Raw genomic sequence first — 14,577 nt, 5'->3', positions numbered from 1 at the left:
TGTTTTACTGGAGTTTGCTTTAGTCTAACTCTTGCCTGGGTCTGTAGGCTGAGCACTTACCAGTGGCTGAACTACATCAGACTCACTGAAGCATATATTTTGGGTTAGTTTAATTTGAATTCAATCCAGTTTGTATGCCTGGGGCCAAATGCATCAAGTGTAGTATTTTGGCTAAAACAACAACAACGAAAAAACAAATGCAGAACGTTCCTCATCTGATCTAAGGTGTCTTTGGCTTAGTTACTAGCCCTATCAGATACAGTGGTCATCTGACACAGTATGCAGTGGCAAAGGAGTTGGTAACCTGAAGTCAGATACAAAATGTGCATAGAGGAGCTTCATACAGTAGAAATATGCACTGCAAAATCATACAGGGAGAGCTATTAAGATTATGATTTCATTTCCTTCTTTAAATCACCTCGTTTTATGTTAGCTGACAGATGATTTCATGTTGAGAAGGAGATGTAAGTGGGCTTTATGGAATTAGTATATTAATCTCAGAAAGGCTATTTTGGTTAGTGAGTTTTGTCTTGGAGTTTTTTTTTTCCTGTCAGTCAAGATCCATCTCTTTATGTCATAATAAATACAGCACGGGCAGTAACTCATCTGATTGCTTGATAAGAATGCTAATACAAAACAGTCAATCATACCTCTGAGCTGGTATTTAAAACTAATCTTACCAGCAAGGTTTCCAAGAAAAGCACTATCTTACACCTAGTAAATCTCAGCTCAGATCAAGACTGATCTGTACACAACAGGGTCGTAAGTATGTCATTATTTCAGTTTTTATATCTAGTTATGCTTAGTGCTCCGGGGCTGAGTGCTGTGAATTTATCTAGGGTGGATTAAAATTTTTTTGCATTATTGGTTCATTCCATTATTCAAAGTGTTGCAGATATTTTTAGAGGTACATGAAAAGAATCAGATGGCTGGGGTTTTTTGTTTTTTGTTCTGAGAATAAATTGGTTAAGCTGTGCTGTGATCACTGCAGTAATATATTAGAATGTTTATTTTATCTTCTCTCTGTAATTTATTAAATTACAATATTTTGGAAAATAACACCTTTAACAAGGTGTTTCATACAATTTTTCTTCAGACAGGAAAAGTTCCTATTCTAAATTATGCCCCAAAGGAACACACACTTTGCAGACTAGAAAAAAAAAGTTTATTTCTTATTTAAAGCACAGAATGCATAAGATGTACTCTGTATAATCCCACTCTTATTAGTGTCATACAGTAGAGTTCTTCTAAGTATTTCAGAAGAAAAAATCAAACTTTGTGTGTGTGTGTGTGTGTTAGATTTGGCTGTGAAGTTGTCAGGAAGCAGCTTTCCCTGAATTTAGTCTGAAAAAAAAAAAGTAAAGCTAGTTACATAAACTATCCCCCCCAAGTTTATTGTCCCTACTCTAGTCTCACGATAGCTGATTTTAGGAATTTTTTTACAGAAGAAATACATTAACTCAGTCACTAAAATGAACTGTCAGACTGCAAAGCATTAGCATAATTGGCTGGCACCTACTTCTTGGACATTTTGTCTGACAAACTCATGGGACTTTGTGATTAAAATATAATGAATAACCTTGCTGATAACTGTCTCCCAAGGAGAATAGCTTACAAAGTTAAAAATGTATTTTCTTCGGCTTATGGTTGAAACTTGCAGAATGGAAATTGTCAAAGCATTTACTGATTTATACTAGCAGTTATAACTACTCAACTACTGCATTATATTTATCCTGCAGAGATTTGCTACTTGATGCAATAATAAGGTACGCTCCAATAGTGTTTCCTATGAGTATTTGACATAGATACATGACTGTATCTGGGAAAATACAAAGCACAATCCAAAGGACTTATGACCAAAGTAGTTTCTGTTTGGCTGCAGTAGAATTCCAATGATATTCCGTTCTTTCAAAGTAATAAACTTCTTTTCTTCATCATCTTTTGTTAGTAAGCTCGAAATAAGCTCAGCAAGTTCAGACAGCAGGCCAGTGCCTTCTGAAAGATGGCTTACAACAGGGAGGAAAACGCTTGAAAGTCTTACAGTCAAGAATTCTCTAAAAAACATTATATTATGTGACCTGTAGAAGACGTGGTTTAGAATCACTGTATCACAGAATCATTTGAGTTGGAAGGGACCTTTACATTGGCCCTGCAATAAGAAGGGACACCTACAGCTAGGTCAGAGTGCTCAGAACCTGGACCTGACTTTGAATGTCTCCAAAGATGGGGCTTCTGCTGCTTCTCTAGGCAGGCTGTGCCAGTACTTCACTACCCTTATTGTAAAAAACTTCTTACTTATGTCTAATCTAAATCTCCACCCTTTTAGTTTGGAACCATTTCCCCGTATCCTACCACAATAGACCCTGCTAAAGAGTCTGTCCCCTTCTTTCCTGTTACTCCCCTTTAGATGCTGAAAAGCTGTTATCAGGTTTCTCTGGAGCCTTCTCTTCTCCAGGCTGAACAGCCCCAGCTTTCTCAGCCTTTCCTCACTGACGAGATTTTCTGGCTTTTGCTACTTTTTCTGTGACGTGTCTTTAAGTGACATGAACAGTTCAATTTTGAGAATGTTCTCTGAACACTGTGTGATACCATTATCCTTGAAAACTAAGAAGGCCAGAAGCTTCTACCTGCGAAATGATGCACATACTGCACTGCTTTTATCTATCAGTCCGTAGCATTATTTCAACGCAGCAGGGCAAGCACAGCTGAGAAAGTTCACCTATAACATGATCTGGAAATATGGATTTATCAGTAAACATCCCCCTTATATCGCATGTGATTTTCTTTTTTAAAGATCTAAGACTCTGTGGCATAGCAAGGACTGAAGGAACTGCTGTGTTCTTTCCAAAAGAGGGAACTTTCCCTCATTAGACTGATGGAGCATCTCCTTTTGGTGAGCTGATGAGTCAGGTTGTGCTAAATCTTAATGCTGGCACATGCCTTGCCTGGCCATCTGTTACATAAAAGATTATTTTTTCTTGAATTATGGGGATACAGTTGAAAAAAACAACCATCTTTTGCTTTCAAAAGTTACTGCATAGGAATCAGAAGATTAAATTTTATAGAGTTTCGCTATTCCTGTTTAGGTGAAAGCCCAGCTTCAAAAGATGGGAGCTATTCAACCCATGAATATATTCCTCCGTCAAGAAATTGACCGCATGCAACATGTTATATCAAGTGTTCGAACCACACTGACTGATCTCAAATTGGCTATAGATGGTAAGTTACAATGGTAAGAATGATACTAAGTAAGCTGTAATTTTTTTTTTAATTACTAAAAACTGTTCTTACTATTTTACTAAATAAATATTTTTTCTTTTTTTTTTTCTCTTTTTTTGTCCCCTTTTTTCCTCCACTTCTCACGTTTTCTTTCTTTCCCCACCAACCTCTTTCTCTTTTTCTCTCTCTTTGTCATAGTATAGCCTTTATAGATTCCTGTTTGCATCTCTAAGGGCATTCCACCTTAATTTATTCAGTTTGTACATGCTCCAGTATTGCAGTTCAATGTGTTCTACAGCATTACTGCACTTCAGTAATTCTCTCTAGCATCTCTGCAGACCTCAGAGGAGTTGAATCATGTGATCAGGTCATGTGCCAGAATCATTTATGAAATTAAGCTGAGGCATGATGATACTGAAGAAGGTTCGGGCATTGCTGCTAAATAATTGAGAGACAGAATGGTCAGGTGAAGCGACAAAGATTCTAATCTAAGATGGGATTTGTAATTTTCACAGACCAAATAGAATGTCTTTAAATGGAATCTGAAGTGAGTAGGAGTGCCAGTCAAAAGAGAATGACAGGGTTCTGCTTTTGGCCATCAAAGGAGAAGACAAAGTGCTCTGTCTTTGAGAGACAGGAGACTTTGGCTGAAAGTCAGCAATGTTGAATGCATTTAATATAACTCAGGTGTGCCGGTGACTAGAAGCAGATGGAGAATTTGATCAGAAGAGGAGTGAGGGAAAAGAAGGAAGAATGATATTACTGCCTGCTTTCTGATTCCTATTTTGCTCCTCTGTAAGAGTTGAAATATCCAGCAAATATCCTATAGTGTTGCTTAAATGTTGCAAGAATTAACAGTAATCAAAATGATGCTGGATGGATTCAGTTCCATGTGGTTAAAATCTCACCCAATTCTCCTGTTCTCCAGCAAAGAGGTAGAAAATACCTGAGAGCAAGCTGTCCCTGCAGGGAGAAGGTCAAAGTGCCTCAAATGAGTCCCTTCTGGTACAGATGGCAGTGCACTGATCTGTCTTGCTTTACTTTCCAGTACAGCTAATTAGTTTCCATATCCTGTAATAATCTATGCAGAGACCAAGTAAGAAGTCTTCTATTTCAAAACTGAGCTCAAGGTTCCCTTGTATATGTGCATAGAGTCCCTCTTCAAGTAAATTAAAATAATGATTTATATCCAAGAAATAATTAATCTTTCTTTGATTGAGACAGCCTCAAAATGTACAATATTATGCAGACAAGTGGATGAGTAACATAATTTCTTTGCACTTAGTATTCAGTTGCACAGTGGGCACAGTCCTCTACCAGGTGCTTAATCAAGTTAATGCTGTAACTTTTGTGCAATCCCCTAAAACATTATAATTTCTCAGGGAAAGGCAAGTTAAATATAGTGAGAAATTGCTCTGAAAACAAGATGGGATGTATAGTTAACAATACCGATTAATGGCTTCTGGCAGATTCATGATGCATCAGGTGCAAGCCGTGGTGCGTTAATTAGGGGATGGAAAGAAAATGTAGGCTCTCTGTCTTGCCTCAGCAAAGGGGAAAAACACTCTCTCTCATAATAGATCTCCCAAAACTAGTCAACCGGAGCATCAAATCATCTCCTGTGCTCCTCTTTCTCTACACTGATTAGCATGCTCAAATAGACTGTGTGCGTTTTGACATCTGCCTTTGTCATGCATCTGGCCCTGGCATCATGAACCTGCTAAGATCCCAGCAGCTGCTTATAGCAGGTCTAAATTTTCAAATAAATATTGTGTTTCAGATTATAGTTTCAGTCTTTGTGTACCGTGTGGCTTTGTGAAAGGAGGTCACACTATTTATTTCTGCAGGTTGGATGTAAACAGACGGACTTTGTCATTTTCTTGTTGCTCACTGTGTTATATTTGGGGAAATACAAACCCCCCTCAGTGAGAGTCTGTGTGCAGCTGAACATGAGAGATGCTGAAGGAATTAGTAGAGCCAGCTTTGTTCCTCTGACTGGAGGGCAGATTAACAGTATTCAGCTTTTGGGAGCGGTGAGGATGCTCAGCATGTGTCCAACATGTTTGTTGGCAGCCATGCCCAAGCCTGCATCACCACCAATGAACTTTGCTGCCTGGAGGGCTACTTTTTTTGGATCAGATTGTAATAATTAGATTGGAGCTGCACTTTGTACTCTCAGTTATGTCCCAACCAATAGTTCTGTTTTAATTACTTATTGATTGCCCAGAATTTATTTCACAGTTGGTGTAATACAGAGCTTCACATAAATCAGAAAACAGCAGTGATGATTGTTCTCTCAAGTGACCTAAATCGAGACTGCGCTGCAAACAGGGACAACTGTTTAGAGATGAGGAAAGAGAGCTGTTTTCTCATCTTTTCATCTGGGGAGTAGTGAGACATGAGGATTGAACCAAAACTCCAGATCCTAATGGGATATGAAAAGCAGATCTTAAGCCTCTGGCAGAGTGACAATATTCTTTGCAGAGCAATATAGAAGCTATAGTGTTCCTGTGTACGTGCTTTGCCTTCTTTTTGTGGAAGGGTATGTACCTCTGGCATGGCATACTAACTGTAGCTGTTTACTAGGAACTGGGCACTTTCAGCCATCTCTACCACTGAAGATGGCATCCTTAAATAAAAAAAGTGAACAGTAGTAGCTTAGTCAGTTATTCCTAGTCCCCATTTCAGTTTGAGTACAGGCAGATTTCGAGTTAACCTATCTGTGAGATTGGAGAGGAGGGAGGTCTACATGTACCTCCATGCACTGCAGTAGAACTGGTAAATGTCTCTGGCACCTATATGTGTATTCTATCACTGAAGAAAGTAAGCACAGAGATTCTGTGGGAGTTATCCCCAGTCTGTCTTGAGTGGGTGAAGATGCTCAGCATGTCTCCAACATGCTTGCTGGCACCCATGACCAAGCCTGAATAACACCAATGAACTTTGCTGCCCAGAGAGGTACATCTTTTTGATCATACTGTAATAATTAGATTGGAGCTGCACTTCATACTCTCAATTATGTCCCAGCCAATTGCTCTGTTTTTGACTATTGATTGCCCAGGAAGTGGGAAGGGAGGCTCTGTGGCAGTCATCCCTAATCCCTCTTGAGCGACTTCCATGAATCTTGGCAGTGGAGAATGCTAGTAGTAGTATTGGAAGTAGACACTGAATCCTTCTCAATGGAAATAAAACCGGCTTTTTAATATGTTTTATTCACTGTGTTTTTACTGGCTTAGTAGTCTGTGTAAAAGCCTGTAGCATGAAAGACAAAAATGCTTAGCTCATTTATTTATGAGTATATCTAGATCCTGCTTTGATCTGCATCCACTTGGCATTTGTTTTCAGCGGTGTATTCAAACTAAACCTTTACAACTGCCTACCTCATGAGAAGTTGAAGCCATGTACAAAACTTCAGAACTATTATACTTCTGTGTCATGTGTATGTGTATATATATATGTTGTGATCACAGAACTCCCACTATTATTTTTGCAATGCTTGCAGAGATAGATAAGTCATTTTAATGTTAACCATTTATCTGAGAATGCAGAAAACCCTCTAAAAGCTTTTACTATTAATATGTAAAGATCTGTTTTCACGACTTGCTGGCCTGGGATTTTTATTCCATACATTTTACTTGGTACACAAGGCAAACATTGTACAAATATCTATGGGAGTCATAAGCTATAAGGTCAACATAGAAAGGAAGGGAGGTGGAATCAATAGGAGCAGTAACTTCAGAAGTCATTATAACATCTCTGATGTAGATGTTCTATCAGCCTTAAACAAACTATCCACTGCAACTACACTATGGCACTTACCATGTTACAAAGCTAGCTTAAATTCATGCATATAATGCACACTGTGCATTGCCTACACAACCAAGCTTGATTTGCTTGATTTGATATCAGTCATTAATTTGCTACCTTATTAAAAGCTATTTAATTACCTGCTTGTAGCTCCTCACTTTCCTTGTACTTTGTTGATAGCCAGTGTGTGTTTGCTTTAGGTATTTCCTTATTGTCATTCAAATAAGAATATGTTGAAACACCAAAGACTTCATGTGGACATGAGGTAACACTTAGTCCTGCTTACATAATAGGAATCTCTTGGTGTTCCTAGATCTCATACACAAACTCTTGTTAAGCACCTGGAATAATGAGATAGGTTCACTATTTTTAAGCCTCAGAATACTGTGATCTCAGTAGTAGTGTTTTTATCATGATGCTGCAAGCAATTTCTGTTCATTGTACCTTACAGTAAGAATGTAACTGAACTCCAAAAGAACTAGGCAATAATCTGTTCTGCTCTATATGGTGAAAAACAGAAGCTCAGGAAACAAGTCTTGCTGGAGCTCGCAGGAAAGAGTTTCCAGTGAAAGGAAAGAGTTTCTTCTTCCCATTGGCTGCAAAAATGAGAAGACATTAAAATAGGTAGATTGAATTTAGATTAACAATAGTTTTAAACTGCTAGACGTAGAGTTTTAGTTCATCTTGTTGACCCTAGCCATAGACTTTTGGACTAAAAGATCTCAGGCTCTTGCCTTACTGATCCTGATGTGTGTGTAAGGCTTGTTGGGATCTGTGTATTCCACTTCTGAATGATGATTTTATCTGAAGATGATTAAGAGCACTCAGTGAAGGTATTCATGGAATAAATGCTGGGAAATTCATTTGAAGAATGGGAAGGATGAGCCTAATGTGTCCTAAGGTGTCATTACTTTTGGCTCAGCATCTCTCATCCATTATTTAGTTCTCATCCACAGTGCCTCCTGTTGTCTTTTGCAAAATGTGGCATATTATTTCTAGACCTCTAAATAACTGTCATGTATGCTTGCTGGCCAGGAAAACTGTTTAGAAACACATTCAAGAGAAAATACAGAAAGCCATTTCTCTGCCTGTTCTATTACTCTAGCTTAAAGTAATGATTTGTATTGCTGTTTAAGGTGTGCATATGTTCAATTTATTGATTTAAAATATTTATTTTCAGTCTTTTAGTGGATGTAGGCAAGTGCGTTTGGTACTGGAGTAAGTTTTTAGAGCTGTTTGTGAGGTTAGGCTGTATGAGTCTACTTTGGAATTTTCTTCCTACTGACTGAAGGAATTTGCTATTGATTGCAGAAAACTCTGTATTTATATATATATATATAAATCATGCAATTCAAGTTTCTTATTTCATCTTTCCTGGCTTGAAGAATTAAATCAGAGGATTCTCTACCAGAAAAGGAAAGTGCGAAACAAACAGAAAGCAGAACAAGGCAAGGGTTGGGTGCGGCTGGAGAGAACAATAGTCTAAAAGTAAAAAATAGGGAGTGTGTTGTACACTGCAGGGATTGCCTGCCTGATTTACTTTTCCTATTCTGGGGACCAGACGCAAAAGGAAGTGCTGAACTGTTGAGTGGCTCAGGATGAAAGCAGCTCACTGTAGTTAAATGAGCTTTGAGAGCTTCCTGGGAAGCATCTCCAAATGCTGAAGTTCCCAAGTGCTGCAAGTGAAGAAACAGGGAAATAGGAAAGATTGTCTGAAGCAAAGAAATTGATTTCTTTCAGCGTAGCAGTAGTGATCAGTCTGCTCACAGGAACAGCTACAGCTTGCAAAGAAAAGATCAGATTTGTGGCAGGGGAAAACATATATATGAGCTTTTTATTATTATTTTTAATCTGTTACTCTGTGTATGCAGTTCCTCTGGGTAGAATAATAAATAATGCATTCTTTAGGGAAAGCACCAGCAAGTCAGCTGATGCCATAAAGCCGAAATAGAGGAAGGCTTATAACATTACAAACAAATTTGGGTTTTCTCTTCAGCACATTCAATAAAGTGGGAGTTGCAGCTTGGTGACAGAAGCAAGGAGTCAGTGTGTGGTCCATCCAGAATGATCTGACATCAAACCCAGCTGCTTTGGATGTAGGCTTCAGTGGGGATTAAAGGCTGAAAAGACCAACTTGCTGTAGTTGTTACAGTTATAGTGAAGAATGAATTGATGCTCTTGCTGAGTTTTCTCCTCTGTGTACTGTTAAGGCTGGCTGTACAGGACAGTACTCTGCCCAGACTCATTGTCTAGGAAGTATTGTTCTCGAGGGGTGGTCTCCAGCCCTATTATAATTATGACAGCCACTGGCAAATTGTACTTGATGGAAAAGCGAACTCCTTTTCATCTCATTTATATCATATATAATTATTCTGGGTTTTTGTTTGTTTATTTGTTTGGTTTTGGTTTTGTTTTTTTGTGGTTTTTTTGGGTTTTTTTTGTTTTTTTATTCACATCTGTGCCTGTGGAAAGAGAATCAGTCTGTGAACTGAGGGTTATTTTGGTTCATGCTGGAGTTTAAGATCTTTTATTTCTAATTTCATCCAGTCATTTGTATGGGAAATAAATGCTTTCTAATCCAGATATTTTCCTGAATGTAAAACTGAAAGTGTAGATCCAGACTTTACAGATCCCACCATTTCCAGATAGGTGTGATAGTGGAAAGGACCAACTATGTGAAATAATACAATTCCTGATGTAGTCCATTAACAACACTATGCCTATTGAATGAGTCGCTCTAAATACAGATCAGTTTAAAAGAACAGACTACTTAATTAGCAATAAAACTTGTAACACTCAGAACCGAGTAGATCGATTGAACTCATTTGCTATGTACCAATTAGGTAAATTTAGATGTGATTTGAAAGTGAGACTTAATAAACTTAGGGCAATGAAAAAAGGAAGTTCTAATTCCAAAGCTGCATGTACTCTGGAAAGTATGGTTACAGTAAGTATTGTTTTGGGAGTATCAAAATGCCCTAACATCTTCAACTGACCTGACCTTCCCATCAGCCATTTCAGATGAGCATTATTCCATTCAAGAGAGGGAATACCGTAAAGTAAAGCCAAAAATAACCCAGTTACTAACAGCTGGCTTGTGTGATTCATAATACTTTCCAGCCTGTCACATTAAGTTCATAGGACATTCAGTCTCTTCATATGGTAACCAGGGCTTTGATCTTCTAAGAAGTTAAATGTGAGAAGCGCATGGTGTTGCAGTACTCATTCGGTTTATCAAATACAGTTTTCCAAATGCATTTATCACCCTTCTCCAGAAAGATACTGTTATTTTTTTTCATCTACTATCAATTTCATTTCTGACAATTACTTTATTTCTTACATTTTTATTTTTATCGGAGCATTATAGCTGCAGGAATGCATCCTGATACCCACAGATGTCATTTGGTGTGCTGTAGTGCTGAAATTCAAGCACTGTATGCCTACTGCCAGGGCTGACACCCACTCACTAGGAATATTTATGCAACTATATGACCGAGGCCACGGCTGTGAACATACCTCATCCTCAAGAACTCTCTGGCCTAACGCTCTCAGCAGCTGCTATGAGTCATTACGGGCAGCCATCCTGAGAGGTTGCACCACACTTTGAGGCAGAGTGGTTTTATGTACATACTTGAAAAGCTCCAGCCTGCCTGCAAGAATCACAGAATGTCAGGGATTGGAAAGGACCTCGAAAGATCACCTAGTCCAATCCCCCTGCCAGAGCAGGAACACCTAGATTAGGTGTATATAGGTGTATATATTTATCGTTTTGGGGGGGGGGGTTGTGTTGTGTTTTTTTTTGTTGTTGTTGTTGGTTTTGTTGTTATTTTTTAAATATCATTTCGACAAAAGATATACTCAACATTATATCTAAACACTATTTCCTTTTCAGAAGCTCTCAGTAATATTTAGAATGTATTCAGAACTGTAGAACTCCCCCTGTAGAAATTCTATATGCCTGTAATCTTCAAGGAAATTAAAGAACCAAGCAACAATTAGAGGTAATACCACTGCAACAAGACTGCAGATGATCATTCTTAGAAATCTTCCTCTTTCTGGGTTAGAAACAATTGTGCTCATCTGTAGATGTGATCCAACAGAGAATCATATGGCCTCTTAAACTATGTGTCATCTACCCCTGTGTTGAATAAACATTCATCAAGTCAGTCTCTTCATAGAATCACAGACTACTTTGAGTTAGAAGGGACCTTAATGATCAGCTTATTCCAAACCACCTTGTCATGTACACAGTTGCCACCCAGTAGACCAGGCTGCCCAGAGCCCCATCTAGCCTGTCTTTGAATGCCTCCAGTGATGGAGGATTCACAGCTTCTCTGGGCAGCCTGTTACAGTGCCTCACAAACCTTTGAATGAGAATTTTCCTCCCAATATCTAATCTGCTTCTCACTTCTTTTAGTTAGAAACGATTCCCCCTTATTCTGTAACTATCGGCTCATGAGAAATGTCAGTCTCCTTGCTGATTACAGACTTCCTTCAAGAACTGGAAGGCCACAATGAAGTATCCCCAGAGCCTTCTTTTGAGAGACTAAACAATTCTGGCTCCCTCAACCTTTCTTTGTAGTAGACATGCACCAGCCTTCTGACCATCTCTGTGGCCCTCCTCTGGACTTACTCCAACAACAATGCATCTTTCTTGTACTGGGGGCCCCAGGCCTGTATGCAGTATTCCAGATGGAACCTTACAGGTGCAGAGTAGAGGAAGACAATCTTTTCCCTCTTCCTGCTGGCCACACTTCTTTTGACACAACCCAGAACACAGCTGGCCTTCCAGGCTGTAAGTGCACACTGCTGGCTCATGTCCAGCTTTTCATCCACCAGGAAACCAAAATCCTTCTTCATAGGGCTGCTCTCAGTCAGTTTCTCTTGCAGCCTCTACTCCTGTCTGGGACTGTCCTGATCCAAGTGCAACACCAAGTGCCTAGTATTCTTGAACCGTGTTCAGTTTGAATCATAGAATGGCTTCCCCAGAGCTGGGAAGAAAATGTGGCTCCCTCATAACCCCAGGAGAAAGTTGGTTCTAAAGAAGAAAGAACCAAATGTGAAAGTGCTATTCTTCAGTTCAGATGGCAGTGATCCTGAGAAGGGGACTCTGTTTTCTACTCTCACTAAGGTTAGCCTGAAATTACAGCCAACATGTTTTGCATTATTTTTTTTTCACTTTTTCTGCCTCCAGAGGGCTAATCAAGTGTACAATCTAATACTACATTTCTGTATGCAAAGGAGAGATGACACAGAGTGACTTCTTCCTTAAGTGCCTGTGCTTAGCTTTCTATTAGAGGTGGTTTATACCTAAAGAGGATGTTTATGAATTGTGTTATAAAAGACTTTTTACATATCCCAGAACACAGATGCGAACCTGTCTGTGAAGCCATTACAGAGAAGGCAGAATAGCTTGATGTGTTTGCTGTAGTCTGTACTGCTGTCACACTTTTTAATATCTGGGGTTTTGTAAGAGGCAATTTTTCTCATAGCATTTTCTGCATAGAAAGAGATGCATGTAAATGAGAGCAAGTCACTTATGGCAGTAAGGCACATAGTTTAGTGATGGGATTCAATAGATAGTAGACAGATAGTAGATAGTTGGACACAGTGGTCTTGAAGGCCTTTTCCAAACTAAATGATTCTACAATTATCTGCTAGTAGAAAATGAAGCCTATTTGACATTGATATATAGTTACAAAGCAGCAGATTTGCACACTATTATACAGGTGTTCGGAGTAGCCGCTGCTTTCATCTAAATTAAAAGCTGGTGTTTGATTTCTGGATATTCTCCTTTTTCTCCTCAATTGGGAGCCTGCAATGGAAGAAAAGTATTTGGAATGCCTGCTTAATACAGGCCTCATTTCCATACAGATATATTGGGACAGGCAAGTGCATTTCATCTGTACAGTCACCAAATAACCCTTCTGTCAGTAACAGCAGTTGTGTATATGATGATGTAGAACAGTGTTATTACAGGAACATATATTCAGAATGGGGGCTATCAGATCAGTTTCTTCAGTTTAAAATATTTCAGCTTGAATACAGAAGATGTCCTATCCTATCCTATCCTATCCTATCCTATCCTATCCTATCCTATCCTATCCTATCCTATCCTATCCTATCCTATCCCATATATAAGCCATGTGCATTCTGTCAGTACTGCTGAGAGTACAGACTGGTAAGATGTAAGAATTTTTGGCACATGGAACAGCAAGTGTCATATAATAATCACATATTTGCCAATATTTTAATGGAGAAAACAGTACTATGCATGGATAATACGAGCATACACTGCCAAAATAAATATAAAAACAAATAAATCTCGCCTCTAGCTTTATTCTATGTACTCTTTTCCTATTGGCAATCTTGATAATGGAAGTGTACAAAGTTATCATTAACAGCAGTGAATTTCATGAATATCATAACTGTCAGTACATGCTGAGGATATAGATGAGTTATACTGTATATCTCTATCATTGATCATGTATTTGGGAGCCATTAAAATATATTAAAAAGTTTTAAATGATTAATCACATTCCAAAGGCAGTGTCAATATAATGAAGAAAAATATTGTATGTGAAGGAGAAGGAGTTGTTTAAAAAAAAAAATCTTTGTTTCTGATCAAAATAATAGACAAAATATCTTTTATCTTGTCACATTTCCTTTGAATTGAGCCTTATAAGTTTGTGCAAATTAACTACACACTGATAAGACTTTGGTGCAACAGGTGTGCAATTAAGGGACAACAAAAGAAGGTTTATTAGACTCAGGATGTCATTTGAAAATTTTAATTGCCTTTGTGAGCCTGGGGAAAGTTCATTCTGAATGTTTTACTTATCTTCCAGGAACCATAATTATGTCAGAAGAACTGCGAGATGCATTGGATAGTATGTATGATGCCAGAATTCCCAAACTATGGTTTCGGATTTCTTGGGAGTCTACAACTTTGGGATTTTGGTTTACTGAGCTTCTTGAAAGAAACCAGCAGTTTAGCACTTGGCTTCTGGATGGCCGACCAAATCAGTTCTGGCTGGCAGGGTTCTTTAATCCACAGGTAGGTTTGCCAGACCTACTGCTATGTAATAGATTACACAGTGAGAAAACTTCAAGCTAACTCCATCGTAACTATCCTAGGTAAAATCTAAAAACATTTTTAGCTTGAATATAACACAAATTAAGATCAAAATCTAAGAAATGTTTTGTTTGTCAAAAGAAGGACACCATAAAATAATGGAATGCCCCATGCCCGGAGGTGCTCAAGGCCAGATTGGATGGGGCCTTGGGCACCTGAGCTAGTGGGGGGGGCATCCCTGACCATGGCAGGGAGTGGAGATGGGTGGGCTTTGAGATCCCTTCCAACCCAAACCATTCTGTGCTTCTGATGTTGTTCATTCATTATGTGAATACTCCTCACAGGACGAAACAAGGTATGGTTGAAAACTTTGACATAGGGATCTGGATTTCACTCTTAATCCCTGTAAATCAGTTCCTTGAAATGGAAGGCTTGTTATTTATACTACCCCAGGCTTGTGACAGTCTTGATCTGGA

At 38.7% G+C, this 14,577-nt stretch overlaps 1 protein-coding gene across 1 annotated transcript in view; it reads left to right on the top strand.

Annotated features, from left to right (window-relative positions):
* Window positions 1–14,577, top strand: part of LOC107309909 (dynein heavy chain 5, axonemal-like) — a 141,341-nt gene that overhangs the window by 119,446 nt on the left and 7,318 nt on the right. Inside the window, exons 74-75 of the mRNA XM_015855081.2 lie at window positions 3,087–3,219; window positions 13,875–14,083. Coding sequence (XP_015710567.1) covers window positions 3,087–3,219; window positions 13,875–14,083 — 342 coding nt within the window. The remainder of the gene's footprint in view (window positions 1–3,086; window positions 3,220–13,874; window positions 14,084–14,577) is intronic.

Source organism: Coturnix japonica, chromosome 2 (assembly GCF_001577835.2).
Source record: "Coturnix japonica isolate 7356 chromosome 2, Coturnix japonica 2.1, whole genome shotgun sequence".
In the NCBI taxonomy this organism is placed as follows: domain Eukaryota; kingdom Metazoa; phylum Chordata; class Aves; order Galliformes; family Phasianidae; genus Coturnix; species Coturnix japonica.
This window is presented reverse-complemented; position numbering and strand designations above follow the sequence as displayed.